Genomic DNA, 22,676 nt, shown 5'->3' on the forward strand with positions numbered 1-22,676 from the left:
TCTCTCGAGTAAGGTTTGCGGCTTGGAGCCCAGGTCTAGGCCGCCACTCTCGAATCCCTAAAAGTGGAACAATATGTGGGGCTGTGTTTCAGTCGGGCCAGGATTTCTAAGAAATTTGTCGCAGAACCCTTTTTTAAAAGGGTTTACCAGTTTTGCGGTAAGTTGTTTTCTTATAGTTACGTCGACAGTTCCTTTGCCCACAGATAAAGATACAATACTCCTTTTCGATAAGCAATTTTACTTTATTAAGCAATAGATAGGAGATCAATTAAAAATATAATCCTATTCTAGATGTAAACAGTTTATGCCAAAAAGTTAACTGCAATTAAGGTCAGTTAATGTTCAGCAAAACCAGTTGGTGTCCAGTGCAGAGCCTGGCACGAAGCTTGTATTTTGATTTCACCATTATTGTTCGAATAATGTGAAATACATCACAGTGTTTAGCGATTCAAAGAGAATAAAAAGGCTTTTTTTTAACGTGCAGAAAAACAAAATAAAATCGCCTGTAACGGTACAGTTGTTTTCCAAAACATATTTGTCGGGCTGTGGAAATTCAAGGCTGGCCACAAGCCCATATCCGAGAGGTGACCCTCTGGCGCTTTGCAGAGGTGTACCTTGACCTTCCGGAATAGGGGCATGGAGAGTTAAATCTAACGACGAAGACATACATGAAAAAAATTTAAATTTGGTCACCTATCGATAAGTAAAGTAATTTTACTGACCAGCTAAAGATTTTGCTGACCAACTGAAGATTTACCGAGCACGTCGCGAAGGTTTGAGGGAGTCTCACATTCCTGCACTCCTTGCCAGCTACGCCTCTGAAGCTTTGAGATCGAGCGTCCAATTTTTCCACGGTAATCTATGGTTTAATCATAGAGATTATCTCTATTGGTTTAATACACTGATCTATAAAAAGACTGGATCGAGCTTCTAATGTGACCAGAGTGTCGCCATCCGAGAAGAGGGCCCCAGAACAGCCCATGCAAAGAGACGGCCTTCTCTGTCACCCCTTGCAATGTTTTCAGCTGCTTTGGCCTTGTTCTTTTTCAGCAATCATACACACAGCATTGCAGCTCTCTCGTATCCATATCGTTGAAGTATTGGTTTTGAGGAATGGCTTCCCGCTATTGTTTGGGGCCCTCTTCCTTTTGAAATTGAACGGGCTTCAAACTTTGGTGTTTCAAGACAATAGGAAGCTCGATCCAGTCTTTTTTATAGATCAGTGGTTTAATACACCAATTCGACTTACGGCCTCGTTTTGAAAATTTCTCCTAACCTAATTATACGACTTTCTAAAGCTCAGATTTGGTTTTATCACAATAATTTTAGGCCGGATACAATTTTACATATTGTTTGTGCTTGTATTTTAGATTTTACGGAGAAATAAATTTTGAAAACTTGTAAGGGATTTGACCGCAAAAAATCATTCGGGGGGAAACTTTACACCCCTAGTCGCCAATCACGGTCAAATCCCTTATAAAATTTTGATCTTTTTGTCGTCATAAAATCAATATCGTGAGCAATACAATAATGAAAACTTCAAAGTATACTAAAATCATTGCTCGCTATCCGAATTTGAGGTCAAAAATTTTGTGCAAAATAATTTGAAATTTTTTTCAAAATGAGGCCGTAAGTCGAATTGGTCTATAGGGTGACGTCACCCCGAAACTGCCCGACTGAGGTGAATAAAATCTGCAAATACGATTTCCTTTTATCAGTAAAAAAGTTTTTGCTGCCATATTCATGCTTTACCAAATTTATGCCTGTTAAATGTGTTTTGTGATCGATAAATGCTGTGCTTTTAACATTCTTTTTTGTCACAGCCTACGTGCCTTACAAATAAATGTTCAATTGATGCGCTGCGAAAACCTAGTCCTTCTTAAAGAACGTCATGGCATTTTAAGCACTGAATACTGAACTAATTACTCTTTGCAAAATCTGTAATGGTCAAACGTCGTTCGATTAAGATTTTGCAGTCTGCACAAAAGACTGCTTCTGAGGGAGAGGCTGTTCCAAGAAAACAGTTCTGTTGTAAATCCTAGTTTGAGGTGACTCAGTGAAATCAGATTTGATTTCTCAGAGCCTCTGCTCAACATCGAGATCGGAGTGCATACCAAAGCTTATTGCGTTTTAACTAAAGGTAGAATGCACTCATTTTTATAAGAAACAACGGTCGAGATTTTGTACTCCAGTTTCTTAATGTTCTGGAAATTTCAATACTCACTGTTTCTTGAGAGTTTCTTAATTATGATGTCATGAATGATATTATGAAATGTTTGTGACCATTTTTCTCACGTCAAGAGATTCGCTTCCGTTCCGATGTTGTATTTAGATGTGGAAAGTATATCTTTATCGCTTGTGTCTTAAGTTCTAGACCATCAGGGCAGTCATGTTCTTGGGTTTTACAGAATTTCGTTGTTCTCAGTTTTATCATGATTTAATAGTTTCCTAATTTTTTTGCTTCGAGCGCTGAAGTTTCTTAATTTTTACCGACTGTCCAGTACTCGGTTTTTATAGCCAGTTTCCTATAAAAGAATGAGTGTATACAGCATAGATTGTCCAATAAACTGAACATTTTCCATTCGATAAGAAATACTTGGGAAGTTGTTCGTCGCTTGAAGGGGCCAGCTCCCATGCTGGTCATGTTTGCTGAGTGTAGTATTATCACTATCACGAGCTCAAATTATTGTCATAGTCAATGCTTTTAGTAAGTTGGTATTGATTGTTACTGTCTTCTGTTCACTGAAGAAGTATCCTTGCATCCTCCCTGCGTGTAATTTTGTAACTTCAATTTTTCTTTCTTGTGATAAATAAGCCAGTGCTTGCGACATATCGCCATGTGATACTGTCTTTAGTGACAAGCGTTTTATGAATTTGCGAGGTACACCACAGAATAGTATGCGATATTGCTTCTGTCAAGACTGTAGCAGAGCACATTTCTAATTAGGGCATGGGGATGGGAACTGTAGCAGAGCACATTTCTAATTAGGACAGGGGATAGGAGGGGTTTTTGCTCTCGACAAGTTGGCAAACTTTTACGGCCGTTTGCCACCATTACACATTTTTTTTATAAAGAAGTATTTTATAAAAAAATTGTGCTCGGTTCTTCATAAAGTCAAGAAAGTTCAGAACTGGATCTTTGAAACCTAAGAAAATTGAAAAATTTATATATTCAAAGTTTCAAAGGAAGTTGTGGTGTAAGAGTGAAATATTTAAAAAATACAGTAATGTGCTGAACAGGAAACGACAAATACAGTATGACGTTGAGGGTTTTTAAGAAATATAGCATATTTATAGCATTTCATCTTCTCTATCACTGCGCATGTTTCGTAACGTAAAACTTTCCAATTTTACATTAAGAAAGTGTAAGAAAATTTTAGAGCTGAAATTAGAAAATAGCTAAAAAATTCTGAGGGCTGGGCTAAAAAAATTTTTATATAAAAAACGTGTATCTTTGGTGCCACAAACTTGATGTGATACTTCAGCAAGAAAAGGGGGTTTGGGGGCTCCGGCGTGCTACAGCCCATCAAGTCTCCCGGCTCCGGCGGGCCTGCATGAAATCGTTTCTTTGCAAGACGTCTAGATATTCATAGGCAACCATGATGATGGGAATGCCACGGAAAATTAAGCTCCCGTTTTGAGGCTTAAAAGCGATACCTTGTGTATAATGATAGTTGGCTTTGAAGACCAAAGTTTCAAAGGAATGAAAATTCTGTGGTTTCCTTCATGTCTGAAAGATCACACTGGGGTGAAACTGTCTATTTGAATTGTATATCAACGAATTTTAATTTTTGTTTTTACGAATTCATTATCATACCTTTGTTAAACCCATCTACATTACGTTTTTAATAAGATACCACTTATTAGAAAATTTAGTATATTGTTTTTATAGATTAGAAGTAAGCTTATTAATTCCGGTTTGTAACCCAGTCGTAAGAGTTTTTAGTGTTTTTCAAATTCTTTAAAAGGATAATCTGCACAAACTATTGGTTTTAAAGCTCATCCCACCAAATTTGCAGCCTTTAATTTTCTTTCATATCAGGGCCCGCGCCACCGGGGGGACGGGGGGTCCTGCCCCCCCCCACTTTTTTGCGAAGCAAGTAGTTTTAAAGCTGCAATAACAGGGGTAAGAAACCTTGCCCCCCTACATTTTTAGCCTTAGCCCCCCAGATTCAAATTCGTGGCGCAGGCCCTGCATATTGTCCAAAGTGATGAGCTATAGACTGGAGCCCATTTACTATATGATTGATGTCCATGTAATAAGCCACACCCCTAATCAAAGTTGTGTGTTTTCTCAAAAGCATCATCGCAAGCGGCAAGAAAATTTTCAACACTGGTACCGAATGTTTCAAACCAAGTGCAGCAAGACTTGTGCACTGCAATTGGTGAGTTTCTTTGATATTTCCTGCATTTTATTTGTATCTAATAGGATGAAGTGCTTTTTCTTTTTCTATGGGCACATCGTTTTCAAGGCAGCTACCAAAGTGGCATCTTTAACCAAGTATTTACCAAATAATGCGTGTGTGAGTGCTATTATGTAGTCGGGTTTTCTATTTCTCTTGATTGCGAATTTACGAAACCTTTTCTTCTTGTGTCTGTCGATTGCCTTAAACTGTTGCCCAGAAGAGCATCGTCTGTTGCCTTGGTTGTTTTTGGGTGTGACATCAAATGCTTGTCTTCTGTTATCACTTACAGAAAGATTTCTCCCAGCAAACTTCGTGAGACCACGCCCTTGTAAACGTTGACAAGTGCCCTACAGTATAACCTCGACTTGCTTCCCCGCTGTATAAGTGTCCTCGAATTACTGATTTGAATTGTGCTATTTTCCGACCTAACAAAACTGATTTAGCTGTTCTGTCTCCTTGAAGGCATTACCTGGCTTACATGCCACGCGTACTAAGAGCCGGAGTCGCAGAAAAAGTGCTAGTCACCACACAGAATGTTGATTTTGATGTGACCGTGGAAGCCAAATTGCTGAGCACCCGCTCCAACGACCTCATTGTTGCAGGAAAAAGTGTTGTTAAGCCAGGTAAGCATTATTTTGTCGCCAGCGTGGTTACATTAAGTTATTATTTTAACTCTTTGTGTGCCCTTGTGGTGCTAAAAACTACCAAATGTACCGATGTAGATGAGGGGTGTCAGATCAAAGTACTCATTTGCAATACTCCGCTATGTAGTTAGGGCCAATATTTCTAGATGAGGTCACAGACGTTCAGTTTACTCTAGTATCAACAAACTAACCACGTAGATGACAAAAGTTCTCAATTCAAATGCATAAAATCGTAAGCATACAAATATAGAGTATGTTTTTATACTCTCTTGTTCGTCTACCTCAGCTGATTGATTGATCTATCAATGATTGCGTCATATGTTCTCTAATTTATTTATTTTCTATTGTAGGTGTATTAACTGAGATCGTCATCAATGTAAGTGGCAAACATATTCTTTGTGTTAGGGTAATTTTGAAATTTCTTAAGTGCCAAACAAACACCAGAACCTTTCGAAGCCACTTTGATAATTCATCCACTGTTATTTCAGAAAGGTGTTTATCACACCTCCTAATATTTGGTCCTTGTTTTGGAAGCACTCTTTTGAAAAACCAAAGAAAATTAGGTGGAGTTTGTGTGTGGCTATTTTTTTGGTTTCATTGGCCACCTCATGGTTATTTATCATTTGGCCGCAAAGTTTTTTTGCTCTCTTTATGAGACATGTTCACAAACAGTACAAAAGAGCTTTTCAATTTTCAATGTCAATAATTACATGTATGAAGATTGTCAATATTAGGCTCCGAACAATATTAATCAATATTAGGCTTTGAACAATATTAGTCAATATTAGGCTTCAAATAATTCACAGGTCTTTGCATAGGAATTATAACGGACAGAATGTTCAACTTTATGTTTCCATTATGAATATCAAAGATATGTAGGTTTTCTGAGAACACACCTTTATATATATAGATATATTTATATAGATATACAAAGTAAACGATTGGCATCCATGTAAGAAAATCTTCAATGGTGGCTTATTTTTTCAACAATTTATAATGGAGACAGTATACTTATTAAAGCATGTTAAAGATATGTAAATTCAATTTTCTGGCTTCTCTCCTTACAATGCCTGCACTGCTGCTTTGTGCCTTTTTTATTGAGATGAACGTCCTCCTACATATTCGTACCAATGACAACCCTCAGAAGATTCTATCACCCGACACTTAGGCCATAACAAGTCTGTTGTCTGGAATTGTTATTAGGGACCCCGAAGCAGCCCTACCCCGAAGCAGAACGGCTCTTTTTGTTCTTATAATGTTGTTCAAACAACTAATACTTGAGATACCACGGGCTATACAGGGCGTTTTCTGCTCTTGCACAGATCCCTAGCAGTGCACCAAGCTGGGCCATTGTACAAATTGAAGGCAGAGCTGATGTCCCAGCTGGCACCGATGGACTTGCGGAAGATGCCATATGGACCTTTAAAAACAAAACTGGATCGATCAACATACAGAGATCGAGCACAACAGTTTTTATTCAAACTGACCGACCCATCTACAAGCCTGGAGAGTCTAGTAAGATATCTTTATATAGGCTGATTTTGTCTTGAATATGGTATGTGTATCTTTAGTTAAAGCGTAAGCCGATATTGAATACTAACATATTGAAGAGATAGCACGGCGAAATGGTGACATAGCATACTTAACAGAGACATGGCATATTGGTAAACCTAGTATTATATTGGTATGATATTTTGTACTTGTACTCGTAATATTATAAGGTTGTAAGAGACAAATTATAATTTAGGGCCGTTCAGCTGTCACTTTCTTTGCCCCCTTTATCCCAAGGAGGCGTTGTTTAGAGGCCCCGTTGTTAGAATTACAACCCCAAACCGATCGTCTTTATCGCCTACGCATTCATAGTTGAGTACAAAACATCTTAATCATGAGACTTTTTTAGCAATTTAAATTGTGTGTGTACGATTAATGTTTTGGTACTCTGAGCAACAGAAAGGCAATATTTTGAATTTTTTGCCTTGCTTTGTAGTGAAAATGAGAGTTGTAGCCGTGGACAGTGATTTGAAGCCACTCGAAGGAATAGTAAGTCGCCCTAAACTCTACATTGCAGTTGTTAGAATCGTGAAATATTTACAAGGCGTAGCTCAGTCGACAGGAAGTAATACTAAAACGTGAATTTGGCTTTTAATAGAGCTCGAGCATACGTTGCTACCATTCTCATTTAAGCGACTTCTTCAAATTCTTTGTTACTCTTTCAGTGTGTTTGAGTTCAAAACTGAGAGATACTCGGTACCGTAGGAAAAAATGAGTTATTGGAGGGGTTTAAATTATATGAAAACCATAGAAACAAAAGAGTAACTAAGGATTTCGTTATTTTCCTGGGGGCACAAGCCCCCCCTTCCTGAGAACAATATTTAGCTATATCAGCAGCCCTGATCTTATTTGCATAATTATTGAAGTTGTTTAGAAAAAATTACAAATTGATTTCCGCATTTTTATAGCCAATAAACATATTCTGATGGATCTTTTGATTTTTTCTAAAAAAACATAAAAAGAACGATCTTTTCTTATAAGAGCATTTCTGTCCCTAGCTCTTCCATGGATTTCCTAAGCACCAAGACTATTTTAGCAAATCGTTTTGCTGGCTTTTTCTGTGTTCCTATCTGTTGTCTTAACATTACCTTTGTTGAAATAACTGTATTTTATAAGTAGATATATAAAAGGATATCATTAAAATATTTTCTAGTTTAAAGATTAGAAGGTAGCATTTAAAGATTATCTAGTTTATATGCCATCTTTTCATGCCTAATTTTCATTAATTTCTAACATTAATTGGTTAAGACGCTCATTACAAATCTTTTTCGTTTTTGTAGATTTCTATCGTGTCTATCTTGGTGAGTATAGACCTAATCTTTCCATAACCGTCAACTGCTTTGAATTTCTGAAATCAGAAATAACATTAATTTTTGGAATTGTTGTTGATGGATTAAAATACGAATGCTCTTTTTCATGCAAAGAGTTGTTTAAAGATTGCAGGAGGGTGTGAGTGTGGTGCTATGAATAATGACTAAAGGGTCCTATGAAAAAAGAGGCTTCAGTCCCATTGAGCCCTCTTGAAACCCCTTCAGCACCCCTGAGCACCTTTAAACCCCCGTTGAGCCCCATAGAGCGTCTTTGAACCTCCTTGAGCACCCCTGAGCGCCTTTGAACTTCGTTGACCCCCTTGAGGCCCTTTGAGCACGCTTGAGCCCTCTTGCACTCCCTTTAGCATCCCTGAGCGCTTTTGAACCCCCTTGAGCACCCATGAGCCCCATTGAGTCCTTCTGAACCCCCTTGAGCTCGCTTGAGCACCCTTGAGCCTCCTAAGCGCTAGAACCCTTGTATCTGGCTGTTCTAATCATCTTCAAATAACATTTCTAAATGACTATTCTGCTTAGATATTCGATGCAATTCAGCTGTTTTTCTATAATGAATTGCGTTGGGCTAACACAACCTTTTCGCTTTAGAACCCATCACAATCACTCATGAGGCAGTGGAGGCAGGTTAAACTGTACAACGGTGAGTGAGCGGAGTAGTTTTATTACACCTTGTAAAAGCCAGTAAATCCGTTGTAATAGATGTCCCCAATTATTTAGTAGTTTACACACTTGGTGTACAGAACAGGACGGTTCTGGGTTGCTACTCTGAGTTTTACGCTTAATGCGATCATCCTATACTGCATCAAGCACTTTAAGATAGACCGGTAAACGGTGATTTCTTTTAGTAGCTTATGCTATTAAACCGAATATTCGACTAAATTGTGTACTCCGTACATCTAGATAGGACTGAATGATACCTCTGCTGACTTTCTTTTTCATTTCTAGTGTTTTTTAACTTTTGGCTCTTTTGAGAGCACTGTTCTTGAATTCTATCAAAGGCCTAGTAACCCTTCAGAACTGAAAGAGATTGTACGATAGGACAAGCTTGACTTTAATGTAGTTGAATGCAACTTGATAGTATGTAGGCCATTTGAATTGTAGGAAACTTCCACAAGGTTGCACCTATGACCTTGGCCTTCATATTTTCACGTCTATTTGTATCGTTGCAGAGTCTTTTGACCTGGAACATATAACCCGCTATATTTCAATCTTTTCATAGACAAAACACCCCGGATTGTCGTTTTATACGTAAAATTAGACCGATTAGGCATTTTTGTTAATTTTATCATTGCTTTGGTCAAGGTTTTATTAATTAAAGCTATTTATGCAAACTGTATTTCATTTTCACAGGTGTCGCCAGCTTCAAACTCAAACTATCAATCAAACCAGTTCTTGGCATCTGGAAAATACAAGCTACTGTGAAAGTTAGTATCTGCCGAGTTTTACGTCCAGCTTCTATTTAAATTAAGTCTCAAACTTTCTGGTATTATTCGGGTTAGGTGCTAGGCTCGAGCCTTCCTTAAGACCTGTTAAATAATTTGAACCCCACTCTCTCCCCCTACAAGTCTACGATATTCATATGGTTCTGCTAGTGCTCTTGATTGGCTACGAAGTATCTGATAGATATGCCAAATTCTTGAAATGTCGTTCAAAGGAAACCTAAGGTTACGCTGAAATATTATGCTTAAGCAAGTTGCATAGATTTCTTCTTTTCCACAAATCCACATTCAATGACTCAAAAACCAATGGATGCATTGTTTGATGCCAATTCAATATGTGTCTGACATGACAGGCTAAGGGCCCACAAAACACAATTTCTAGCTTTGGCATCCTCTGTTTTAGACACTTTCTTAAAATAGAAGTATTCTTTGTCATAGGGTGTTACCAAGACTGTACAAGTCAAAGTTGAAAAGTATGGTATGTATATTTTAAGTATGTACAGCAAAGGTTCCTGACAATTGGTAATCCATTCATTTATGACGGTCATGTTAAGGCCCCTATACCATGGAATGTTACTTTGTGATACTGCTTAACGCTAAGCAGTAATCCTTGGACATATCGCAAAGAACACTTCAACTAAAATTCATAATGATGAATTGAGCTTTTTCATTCATCGTAATTTTGCTTTAGTCAAACGTCATTTATGAGTCCTGAGAATAGCTGACTAAAAAAGTTACATTGTCTATTTGGCTCTATTCATAGTTAATGGTCTTTGCTGTATTTTCAGTGCTGCCAAAGTTCCAAGTCATATTAAAACCACCACCCTACATAGCACTGGGACAAGAAAAAGTGTACGCCGAAGTTTGTGCCAAGTAAGTATGCAACTAATTCATCTATTGCTACAGACAGTATTTCGTGGCTTGCAATGTTTATGAAGCTGTCAGTTTTAAAAAGGCCAAGGCTGACATATGCCTTGCAGGGGCGGACACTTGGTCAAATATTGGGGGGGGGGGGGGGGTGTGCTGGAGCCTAATGTTTTGATAAAGTCAGGTCATTGTTTTAGAACAGAAGACCATTATCATCCATGATGTTCGGGGGACTAACGACCGCCTCCAGGTGTCCGCTACTGATGCCTTGCTTTAGCACTTTCTTCTATTAAAAAACCAGGGTATTTCTGTAGGAATGTGTATTCTGTTTTTATGTGCACTAGACGAATCGCTGCTAATAAATTCCAGGTGTTTGAATTTAGTGATGCTGATAAAGATACTGTAGACGCCCTTTTAGTTAGTCCCCATTTCTTCTAACAACCTCCGTCTTTTTAAGGATCAAGTAGAACCATCAGAATTTACACAAGCTATCCAGGGGGTTGAATAGTGCTTTTTCAGTACGGTCATTCTATTAATTCAGTTCTTACTGGGTTTGAAAATGGAAGCTTTCAAGAGATGTTAATGAAAACATTTTTATCAAGGTATTCCTATGGCAAGAATGTTGCTGGTTTGATTGCGGTAGAAATCTGCGCAAAGTTTCCTGGCCATTATAATAGGGTATGGAAGAAAGCCACTTCCACCTGTGTCGTGGTGCTCAGAAAGGTAAACACGGTTGTTGTTGTTGTTTTGAAGTCTTTGAATACAACTTCAATTACTGTAAATCTTCGAATTAGCTCCCTGGGGGCTTATTCATTTTTATATTTTTGGATGGGAGCTTATACGAGGGGGGGGGCTAATACGAGAGGGGGCTTACAAAATTATTGTTTACATTAATAAAAGACCTCGTTTATTTTAGAAGGAATTTCTATATGAGCAATTAATCAATTATTACCAAAAGTGTGAATTTTTGAAGTAATCCAATACAACGCCAAAGGTAACCTCAGATGGCAAAATCATCTAATTGAGGGGGGCCTATTCGGGGGGCCTATTCGGGGGAGGGGGCTTTTTCGAGAGGGGAAAAAGAGTATTTACGGTATATCAATTCCTCTTGGATATGTGATAAGATAGGTGGGCCTATATAGAGATTGTTAGTGATGACAATCTATTTTTAGATTTTTTAAAATTTTGTTCAATTAAACTGAAAGAGTAATACTGTAGAAGAAAGTTCTAAATTATGATAAGACTTTTGACTGATGCAGAGTTAGGGACTTGAACAACTTTCTTTATCAAATCATTGTAAATTGGTCTTGGTTTTAACTCTATCAACCAAGCGAAAGCTGCAGTAATCCTAAGTCGTTACATAGTAACATCTCTGTCAATATGGACTAGATTTTACAGAATTTGCACATCAAGAATCACTTCTATTTTCAAAGTGTTTTCAGACGTTATGGTAAAAATTCCAAAATGAAATTCTACTTCACGATATCCTACTTTTGAATTCTCAGCTATGCAGACTCCTTTAATTGTTATTGGCAGATATTCAAATATATTCCGACAAGTATTCGAAAAAAGTGGGGGCGGGGGGTGAAAGATTATCCCATCTGACATTCGACTGTGTATATAATTGCGTTAAGATGTTGGAAAGTATGAAAGCAGGTTAAGGAGAAGATCATTTAAAGCATTGACAGAAAATACTCTATTTTTATGACTAAACGAATATGCTACACCCTCGTGTGTTTTAAGAATACTTTGATACCTAGTTAAGTGGGAAGTAACTATCATTGTAAATAAGTAAATAAAGATTAGGGTTAGGGTTACGGTTAGGGTTAGGGTTAGGGTTAGGGTTAGGGTTGGGTTAGGGTTGGGTTAGGGTTGGGTTAGGGTTAGGGTTGGGTTAGGGTTAGGGTTAGGGTTAGTAACTGAGAGATATTGGGAGTAACTCTCAATCTATGAGACAGTTTATTATGTAAAATATTTATTACAGTTTATTATATAAAATAGGTTTTTTAGATGATTATACCTTTAAAATTTTTTTCAACATTGAACCTAACATTAATTTTATGCTAATTCTTCATAGATAGTAGGCCTTAATAAGCTTTTTTATAGCTATTAGATTTTCTTCTAGTACGCGAACTGTAAACAATTTTTTTTTCTATGCTTTATTTTAGGTTTTTGGATGCGAGCAGATTGAAGTGAACCTCAACGAATTCAAGGTTTACCAGTATAGTGGATATAGTTCAATAACGTTCTCTTTTGCGGCATCTGTAACAGAAACAGCAACTGGTATTCAGTATAATGCAACAAAAGTCAAGTCCAAAGTCGAAAACACAAACGTCAAGCTGTCCTTCGATGGCACACCAGAAATTTTCAAGCCTGGTCTTCCTTTTCAAGCGATGGTATGTACTTCCACACTACACAATATGCATGTCTGTGTATAAATATACTCAGAAGCCAAGCTGTTATTCAGAGAAAAGCCTTTGTTTTGACATTCCAATACTCATTTTTTATAACTATTTTGACTTGAAGGTTGATCTAGTGAAGCAAATTATCAAATTTGTTTTTATTTTTGTTTGAGAAAATTTTTTAAAAGGGCTTGGCATGTATATTCTGAATCCAGGAATTTTATGATCCGATGGCAGCGCATATTTTAAATTATCTACCCCTGACGTGAGAGACAGCCTTGTGAGATCAGCGATTACAATCTTTGGTGTGCGCTGCAAACACATAGTCATCAACATTTGAAATTTGAATTGGTTCTTAGCTTGAGACTTTTGCTGTTAATCTTCTTGAATAATGCATTGCTAAAGAGGTAATGAAGCAGAATTTTTTAGCAGAATGATCTGAGCAATGTAGCAAGTTGATGAGAAGGTCATGATCTACACAAAACTACGAAGATTCATTCACCAAATACTTTGAGTCACTAAAGTCATTCCCATGCAATATGTAACAGGACCTTTTTTGAAGGCAATACAGAGAATCGGTGCTTGCAGTGCGATTATGTCAGAAACCAAAGAATGCTACTTAAATCTTTAATTGGAGGTTCTTTTTATGTCAGTCCATTCATTCAGTTGTCACTGCAACTGCCAAGCCGATTTAAATCTTACTTCAGCCCTGTACTGCCCGCAGTTTTTGTTCTTGTTTTGCAATCTGAATATTGTATATTTTCTAGCTTCAAGCCACTCGTCCAGATGGTTCTCCAATTGACAACCTCAAAGTCAAGCTAAAAGTGACCGCAGGATGGTCCAAAGTAATCACTGAGGGGATCGTATTTGTAAAGAACGGAAGAGTAAAAATACACCTTCCTGAAATTCCATTCGATGCGAAAGAAGTCAAATTCCGGGTATGAACTGTTTTTCTTAATCTCTCTAATGGTCATTCTTATGTTTATCCATAGCACTAACTTTAATTTTCTTTGCACTTTTTCTCAACAATGTTCACTTTATCGTGGCTTGGATTTACGCAATATTTTTTAGAATTCTGATATCAACGTTAAATGGTTTTTTTGTGGTTAGATAAATTAAATTAAATTTGCCATAGAAACTTTGTTGCTTACCTGTAAGTGCAATACTAAAACTAGCCTCCAAAGACGTAGTATATAGAAGTAGCAGTATTTAGTTTTTGCCTGGTTCATTATCGAAGTGATTTGATAATTAAACCCTGTTTTCATATGGCCAGATCTCAGCAAATTTTGTAGCATATTTAGGTATATTTCATTGTGCTCTGTCAGGTGATAAGGTTGAAGGTCAAAAGTAGATTTTTGTGACGTAATCTTTTTAGAATACCTCTAAGTAACGTGTATTCTACACCCGTGGTTAACATTTATACTGGCATGAAGTTTTGCGCCTTTTTTATCTGTAAACCGTTCGTATCACAATCTGTAACGAAAAATGTGACGAGTAACGAGAAATGTAAATAGTAATGAGGATCATTAACGAAATAGACCATGACTATTCTGTTTTGGCAGGCATCTTACAAAAGGCCAAAAATTGTGGGTAGTCACATCCAAGATTACAAAAGGCATAGCGATGCCTATCATACTTCCAAAGCTTGGTACTCTCCCTCTCACAGCTACCTAAGCATCGAAAACCCGAACACAATATTCAAGGTAACAGATTGTTTCATGTTTAAAGAAATCGTTGATATTGCCTTTGGAACAGCTGCTGCTTTTTGTTTTGTTTCATAAAATAATGATCTGTAATTCATCGAATTTTTCTTATATTATATATATCCCTATATTATATATACTAGGAATTTCCCTTTTTAACATTTTTCCCAGAGAATCTATTGAGATACAGCAGTTCTGGAATGTTTATATACACTTCATACTCCCCGACACAGTATAGATAAGGGTTTATTGCTTATCACGTTTATTGCTTAGTCTAACATTTAGGAAGTAAATTTTGTTATAGGCATAATGCTTTTTCTGTTGTTGAAGGTTGGTCGTGAAGCAACTGTGAAGGTTCAATACACGTCAGTTGATACAAAGCCCGTGGAGCGTAATGTTTACTATACAGTGAGTTTAACACTAATTGATCTCTTTTAGTAACTTAGCTGCTCTGAAAATAAATGACTTTTTGTAGGCTGTATATCTATATTGAAAGTATTGATACGTGCATTACGTCCTGTTTCACTGCAAAATTTCATTATTACATGTTTAGAAAATTAGGCAAGCAAAATTTATCTTCCTTCAGACCCGAAGATGATTCTTAATACGTTAAACCTGCCTCAGTCTTTGATGACAGTAGATCAAATGTTTCTCCACCGATGTTGGTAAATTGATCCAGCGAAATCATTCTCGTCATTATGTTCTCAGAGTGTTTCCCTATTATTGATTGACATATACACAACGTCGTTTTTGCTTTGTAGTTGATGTGCAAAGGTTATGCCGCTCATTCAGGAATGGTCAAAACAGAGTTCATTGCTGCCAGCTCTAGAGCTAGAAGATCAGTCGATATTGATGTCGCGACAAAGGAATCAGTTCCTATGCCAGAGCCAACGACTTCCGGTCCAGAGCCAACGACTGTCGATCCAGAACCAGCGACTGCCGATCTAGAACCAGCGACTGCCGATCTAGAACCACCAACGACCTCCGGTCCAGAACCAACGACTTCTGGTCCAGAACCAACGACTTCCGGTCCAGAACCAATGACTGCCGGTCCAGAACCAATGACTGCCGATCTAAAACCACCAACGACTGCCGATCTAGAACCACCAACGACTGCCGATCTAGAACCACCAACGACTGCTGATCTAGAACCACCAACGACCTCCGGTCCAGAACCAATGACTTCCGGTCCAGAACCAACGACTGCCGGTCCAGAGCCAAAGACTTCCCGTCCTACGCCAAAGACAGTTCCACGAACAACAGAAGAAACAACCACCCCTCCCAAGCCGACAACCATACTGCCTTGGTGGTGGGAAAGAAAATTAGAGCGAGTAACTAGGCCACCACTTCCAGCATCGTTTTCTAGCGGCTCATTTGATATTAGCTTCAAAGTAAGGCAAGAAATGTCACCATCTTGCAGAATGCTTGTTTACTATGTAAGAGGCCGTGAAACCGTGGCTGATAGTACCATTGTGGATGTTGCTGACACTTTTGCGAATAAGGTAGGTTCTAACGATCTGTTAATTTCTATTGTCTAATGAGGATTCTTAAAGGCATTTGACATGCATAAGTACAGCGAATCCAAAAATAACTTCGGCCAAATTGATCAGAGCACGCGCACAAGAAAGGTATCTAAAGCCGCTCACATGAAACCACTGCGCGCTGCTCTAGGATTTCACCGATTTGCAAAAAGGCGGAAACTGTTCACATGTTTTTCTCTGTGCGCAATTTGATTGGTCAACCGCTTGTGGTCGAGTGGCTGTAAGCTACTTTTACTTGTGTCAAATGTCTTTAATCTTCATGGTTTCGAAGGGGATGTATTTGGTTATTGTGATATTGCATTCAAGTGATAGAGATTGTGGAGTTCATTGCTTTTTTGTAATTGCTAGGTTACAATGAAATTCAGTGAAGAGGAGGTTCTCCCAGGAACAAAAGTTCAGCTGTCCCTGAAGGCCTCACCAGGCTCTATCTTTGCTATATCTGCTGTGGACAAGAGCGTTCACTTCCTCGCAAATGCAAATGAGGTCAAAACAAGTCAGGTATGAGGTCAAAGTACTAGCGATTTTAAATTTAATCCAAAGGTTGCAGTAAATCCAAAACTTCTTGAACCAGTGACAGTTGCTAAGTCAGTTAGGGGGATATTTTTCGGTCTTTGGTTCCGAAATCTTTCATTGTTCACTTTTCTTGTTTATTGATCGTAAAGTCAAGTGGGCCACGTAAGTTCTTCCTCCATGGAAATGTTTCATTCTTACCAGGGTTTTACTAGCGATTGGAAATGTTTTGAAATCTAGGAGAGTGCTGCAAGTGTTCCCACGTATCAGTGATGTGCTGTGTCTAATAGAAAATTCTTAAACTCGCTTCCTTTATGATTCGTTTTGAAACGTTCCCCACGGTCTTGAACTTTAATATAGTTAAAAGCAGAGTATGACTTTTGATTGCGTGTTGCGTCAAGTTAGGCCCTGTTCACACGATACCGGATTCATTTTGTATCGGATTCACAACTGTTCACATGATGACGCTACGCTTCAACACTGCTCCTAAAAATCCAATGTCTTGAAGCAGTTTCATGGCAACGTGGAATGTTGTTCGTTAATTTGCTCTTTTTCTGATTAAATGCATTCTTTGACGTGACATAACTGATATGCTGTTTTGTTTTGAAGAAGAAGGATTTTGAAATAAATTTTTAGTCAATCTAATTTTCTTTGCATTAATCTTGTGAAGCTCATCATCATCGCAAGGAACATATTTATTGTGTAACTGCGATCCACTGTCATTTTGTGTCTTGAAAAGAGTGCCAAGCTGTTTTTAAAAACCCCGAGAACGAAGCTGCCTTTTCGAAACAGGGGTTCTGAAGCGAAACCGTATCGGATTCATGCGTTCACACTAGCTCAAAAGCGATCCGATATGATTCCATTCCACATTCACAGCGGAATGGTTTGACTCCGCAAAAACGATACGGATCGTATCGGATTCAAGCGTCATCTTGTGAACAGAAGGCCTATCCGATGTGGAAAGCGATCCGATACGAAATGAATCCGGTATCGGTGAACAGGGTCTTAGAAAGTTGTAAAGCATGCAAGATTCTTTCATTCTGAAAAATAACAAAATATATTTTATTTGTAATCCACCCGGTCTTATCAATCAATCGAACTTTTTCTGTTGGCTCTTATCGACCCTTGTCTCGTATCGGTCATTGGCTCTTGAATTTCTTTAGTGAATTAGATTAATTGGATCTTTAACCAAAATTTCCTTTTTTTGTGCGACTTTTCTAGGCAGTACAAAGTTACTTTTTAAAATTTTTAGCAAACCTTTAACCTTTTCGTTGTAACTAACACAAAGTTTTTCTAATAATCAGCTTAGAGCTTATTTGGATGTTTTTCTTTTCTTGGTAACGCAAAATAAGTTTGTTTACCATGTTTAAGGAAAATCTAAGATCTCTGTTCCTGTCACTATGGCCGTAACCATTTTACATTGACCTTTAAAGCAATCAAAAACTTTCTGTTATGTTTCCTTATTATTTCCCAGTTTGCCCCGTTTTCATATTGTAGATTATTCATAGTTATTGAATTTTTCTAGGTTTCGCAAATTCTAAAAGATCTTGATGTTGGCCCAGGCCACCTTGATAATAACCAAAGATGCGGCAGTGGATATTATTGGTGGCATTATTCGGAAACAGAATATGTTGATTCGCAGAAGGCTTTTAATGTAAGTTTTTTCATTTACATTCTATGTGAGATCTGCACTATTTCATGCTCAGTTACGCGAATTTCTTCTTAACATGCTTGCCAAATTTTTTTGTTGAATCTTTGCAAAGCGGTAAAACGAAAATGTTCACCAGAACAATTAATTCCCCCAAAGGGACACGTTTATTGATACAAACATTTCAAAAGAGAAGGCGAAAGCGACTTGTATATGCAGCCTTTCATTTTTCTTAAATATAACTGTTATAAAATGCAAATTAAGTTACGCATGCCATTTTTGTTAAAATTTTTGATAACTTAAAAGATTTCCTGCTATTTTATCTGTTAAAACATAAACCATTTTATAACTATTTCGCTTAGATATTTATGCATGATCTAATTTATGTTCTATTTAGTGTTCGCTCCTCCAGTTATCTTTATCAGTCATACACACTTCATACAACTTATTCTCAATGTATTATCTTATGTTATATTCAAAAACGTACACACACCCGATAGTTTGTTAACCCTAACCCTCTTTTTACCCTTGATAACACTAGCCTCTTCCATTTTAATTGATTCCAACGACTTTCAACCGTGCCATCACGCCTCCACTATCTCCACAAAGCTAAAAACACCCACCCTTCAAAAGCTGAACATGCATTCACGAATCTTCTTGTGCTTTCTATCACGCATGTAAGCCGTTCATTTGGCTGCTATGGTGCCAATGATCTTGGCTGTTGTGTCTTTTTATCCTAAGTACAACATTTTTGATTGAGATGCTTCTGAAAGTGGCAGTGCAGTTTTATTGGAACTGTTTTTGACTGCTATTATTGTGGTAACTTTGTGATAAGAATACGCATCCACTAGCATCTCTTCACACACTGTTTGTTGAATGATGGAATTAAATAGATACAAGGGACGTGCTTCTATATGTCAAAAGAGTATCTACATTCAATGGATGCACTTGCATTTGTGACAACATAATCTCAAGTTCAAAAGGCCACACCCATGACCACACCTTTAACACATCCAATGTACTTGCAGTTGTGTTACAGATTTTGTGTTGTGTAAAGAAATCATTTAAACTATTCGATAACTTAAAGACTGATAAGAAATTGCTCACTGATTATAAATGTATAGTATAATTAAGGGTTGCCAACACAGAATTCATCCAACCAGATATGAACTCACTTGTTAAGGGGCTGAGCCCCCCTGGACCCCTCCTCCACGGCTCCACTGACACAGGGACAAGAGCCCTTTTTATTTGCCAGTGCCATTGATAAACCTATACAATTTCCTACGCATTGGCCTGGCACTATCTCTTCATGCCTTATCCATGCTAAGTGCAAGGCATCATAAATAGAGTTTAGTTGAAGATGTGAATGCTAGCAAACTATTCTCATTTTTGAAACTTGTAAACAGGAAAATGGTATGCTGTTTTTGACAAATTTATGGGTAGATAGCCGACCTTGTGAAGAATCACACGGCTCTTTTCCACTGGATTTTATGTTAATGGAAGAACCTAATGGAGGCCAAATAGACTTTTCAGAGGAAACAGGTATGAACAAACTTGTGTTGTATTGATGCTCGTATTCATTAAGATATCTTAGGAAAAAACTTTTATCAAATGCTTGCTATAGGTAATTGGAAAGTCTGCCAAGTTGGAAAGAGAACTCGAAAGAGAAATGGTATAGGTTTTTCTCGGTATCAGGAAAGAACCTGCGAGAAAGGAATAGTTGATAACCAAAAACCATAGCGCAAGAAGAATCAACTGCTTATCGTAATGGCTACGTTTTTATTTAAACTGTGACTTTGTGACAATATGCTAGGTTTCAGAATTTAGTCCGCGTGCTTTTTTAAATAGTCCAGAAGCAGGGTATTTGAACTGAAAGTACGGAACTGGAAAAGGTGTATTAAAATAAACAAACGTGAATATAGTGTTTTTAGAGGCATCCAGTCTTGCGCACTGGCGTTCTGGCTCGCTCTTGTACGAAAAACTTGTAAGAGGAGTCGCGTCTAAGCATACTGCCGGTATCACGAAAAAAAATATTTTGTCAACGTTTCTAATAACTGGCATACCCACATGGTATACGTATTGGCATGTGTATAGACAACAATAACTCGAAAAGAAATATATACAAAAGCAAGTTAAGGTGCTGGGCAAGGTAAAAACACTGGCTTTAAAATGAATTAGAGAGTCTATAAAACGTCTTACAGCTTTTTCCAATACAATTGTGAATACCCGTCCGCACATATGCTAGGTACTGTCATATATTATTTCTATGGAAAGAATCCCCCACTCGAAAGTCGATACGCTCATATGAACACGTCCCAGCTTGCAAATACATACTTAGATGCAAATATGCAAACGCACATGCACACGCACGCACACGCACACGCACACGCACACGCACACGCACACGCACACGCACACGCGCACACAATCGCTAGTTGGGTGAGTACAGGGATGACTTGGTTTCCAAATGATGCATGTCCTGTTCAACAAAAAAATTCGGGTTAAAGAAGCCCTGAACAAACCCACTTTACCATATTTCGTCCAAATACAGTATGATCGCCGATTTGGGATCGACCCAGTTTAACTTTGGCACGCAAACACTGATAGGTGAATTTAACGTGGTGGGGTTGGAGATTTATAGAAATGGCAGCTCACTTGGAGAGATTTTTTTGAAGTTTTCGTTTTATTGATGATGCCATTTTTAGAAAAATGTCCATTGATAGGAGGATTTGTCATGCGGTCACGAAAGATGATCTAGATGATAACAGATGTCGCTCTAGAAGTTGAGAAGCCTTAAACAGTTCAACGGTCTTTGTGGTCTAAAGGGGAGGGGCGAGGGGGCGAGGGAGGGGATGGGCGAGGGAGGGGGCGGGGGGCTCAAATTACGATGACTGTGACTGAGAGGGTCTTGGCTGTGAAAAAAGCCTAATCCTCTATCGTTGATCTTGTTGAAGAATTTGCAAGTCTCACAGTACTTTCCAGAACATAATTTTATCTGTTTTTTCTTTTCATATCTGCTTGGCTTTTTGTTTAACGGTTCTTGACTGCGTTCGTTTCTTGGATGTTCCTGATAAAAAAGTTTCAGTGTTGTCTTGATTCCCAATAGTCTGCCTTCATTTTTATGGCTTTGCTGACTTGCCTGTTTCACGTCTTTCAATCATGTGTAAGTGTCCGCTTTTTATATATCTCAAATAAACAAGCCTTTGATATCACCAGTACCCATCTTCTTTTGCTCCCTTTTGTATTCCAGACGCTAAAACCACCGTTTATGCATAGCTTCTCCAGGCCCAACTGATTAGTCCCATATCCATATTCTTACGCCTGTCATTTGCAAACTGGTTTTGCAGTCTTGAGACTTTGAAAAAACCACCTCGATGTTCTCTCGAAAGCCACCTACCTCTTCGAGACTTACGCAGCACGTCGTGCAAATTCACGTCGAATTATGACGTAAGCGCCCGAGATACGGAGAGTGCTCGTCCCGCAAAACCTGTCTATCAGGCACAAGTGATTTCCATAAAGCGTTTATCTCGAACATCTTTATCTCGAACATCTTTATCTCGAACATCTTTATCTTGGACATCTTTATCTCAAACATCTTCATCTCAGACATCTTTGTCTCATTAAATATAACATAGGACCCTGTTGACGAGACTCTACTCTATATCATGACAAGTCTTCGACTCCATATCATGATCTAACTTCTTTTACGCATCAAGAAGACCTTGCATGAGATTGTAGTTTTTCATAAGGTTTGACTGACACTAGGTTTGACTGTTTTTGACTGCTATTATTGTGGTAACTTTGTGATAAGAATACGCATCCACTAGCATCTCTTCACACACAGTTTGTTCAATGATGGAATTAAATAGATACAAGGGACGTGCTTCTATATGTCAAAAGAGTATCTACATTCAATGGATGCACTTGCATTTGTGACAACATAATCTCAAGTTCAAAAGGCCACACCCATGACCACACCTTTAACACATCCAATGTACTTGCAGTTGTGTTACAGATTTTGTGTTGTGTAAAGAAATCATTTAAACTATTCGATAACTTAAAGACTGATAAGAAATTGCTCACTGATGATAAATGTATAGTATAATTAAGGGTTGCCAACACAGAATTCATCCAACCAGATATGAACTCACTTGTTAAGGGGCTGAGCCCCCCTGGACCCCTCCTCCACGGCTCCACTGACACAGGGACAAGAGCCCTTTTTATTTGCCAGTGCCATTGATAAACCTATACAATTTCCTACGCATTGGCCTGGCACTATCTCTTCATGCCTTATCCATGCCAAGTGCAAGGCATCATAAATAGAGTTTAGTTGAAGATGTGAATGCTAGCAAACTATTCTCATTTTTGAAACTTGTAAACAGGAAAATGGTATGCTGTTTTTGACAAATTTATGGGTAGATAGCCGACCTTGTGAAGAATCACACGGCCCTTTTCCAGTGGCATTTATGTTAATGGAAGATCCTACTGGAGGCCCAAGAGGTTTTTCAGGGCAAACAGGTATGAACAAATTTGTGTTGTATTGATGCTCGTATTCATTAAGATATCTTAGGAAAAAACTTTTATCAAATGCTTGCTATAGGTAATAGGAAAGTCTGCCAAGTTGGAAAGAGAACTCGAAA

General features: G+C 38.1%; 1 protein-coding gene across 8 annotated transcripts in view; it reads left to right on the top strand.

Moving 5' to 3' along the window:
* The window catches only part of LOC135687525 (alpha-2-macroglobulin), a 51,395-nt gene that overhangs the window by 841 nt on the left and 27,878 nt on the right, over positions 1 to 22,676 (top strand). For 6 of the 8 annotated variants that reach the window (XM_065204104.2, XM_065204107.2, XM_065204101.2 and 3 more), the window contains exons 2-19: positions 4,302 to 4,385; positions 4,869 to 5,029; positions 5,401 to 5,426; positions 6,373 to 6,565; positions 7,038 to 7,090; positions 7,882 to 7,902; positions 8,515 to 8,566; positions 9,277 to 9,350; positions 9,804 to 9,843; positions 10,154 to 10,238; positions 10,835 to 10,955; positions 12,401 to 12,628; positions 13,402 to 13,572; positions 14,197 to 14,337; positions 14,668 to 14,745; positions 15,099 to 15,839; positions 16,227 to 16,376; positions 17,914 to 18,042. In XM_065204104.2, the coding sequence (XP_065060176.2) occupies positions 4,302 to 4,385; positions 4,869 to 5,029; positions 5,401 to 5,426; positions 6,373 to 6,565; positions 7,038 to 7,090; positions 7,882 to 7,902; positions 8,515 to 8,566; positions 9,277 to 9,350; positions 9,804 to 9,843; positions 10,154 to 10,238; positions 10,835 to 10,955; positions 12,401 to 12,628; positions 13,402 to 13,572; positions 14,197 to 14,337; positions 14,668 to 14,745; positions 15,099 to 15,839; positions 16,227 to 16,376; positions 17,914 to 18,042 (2,548 nt within the window). Of the gene's footprint in view, positions 1 to 4,301; positions 4,386 to 4,868; positions 5,030 to 5,400; positions 5,427 to 6,372; positions 6,566 to 7,037; positions 7,091 to 7,881; positions 7,903 to 8,514; positions 8,567 to 9,276; positions 9,351 to 9,803; positions 9,844 to 10,153; positions 10,239 to 10,834; positions 10,956 to 12,400; positions 12,629 to 13,401; positions 13,573 to 14,196; positions 14,338 to 14,667; positions 14,746 to 15,098; positions 15,840 to 16,226; positions 16,377 to 17,913; positions 18,043 to 19,442; positions 19,579 to 22,418; positions 22,555 to 22,676 lie in introns of all 8 variants that reach the window. The other 2 variants (XM_089114265.1, XM_065204106.2) reach the window with 2 other exon arrangements.

Source organism: Rhopilema esculentum, chromosome 20 (genome assembly GCF_057945365.1).
Source record: "Rhopilema esculentum isolate cy_ngs chromosome 20, ASM5794536v1, whole genome shotgun sequence".
Lineage (NCBI taxonomy): Eukaryota > Metazoa > Cnidaria > Scyphozoa > Rhizostomeae > Rhizostomatidae > Rhopilema > Rhopilema esculentum.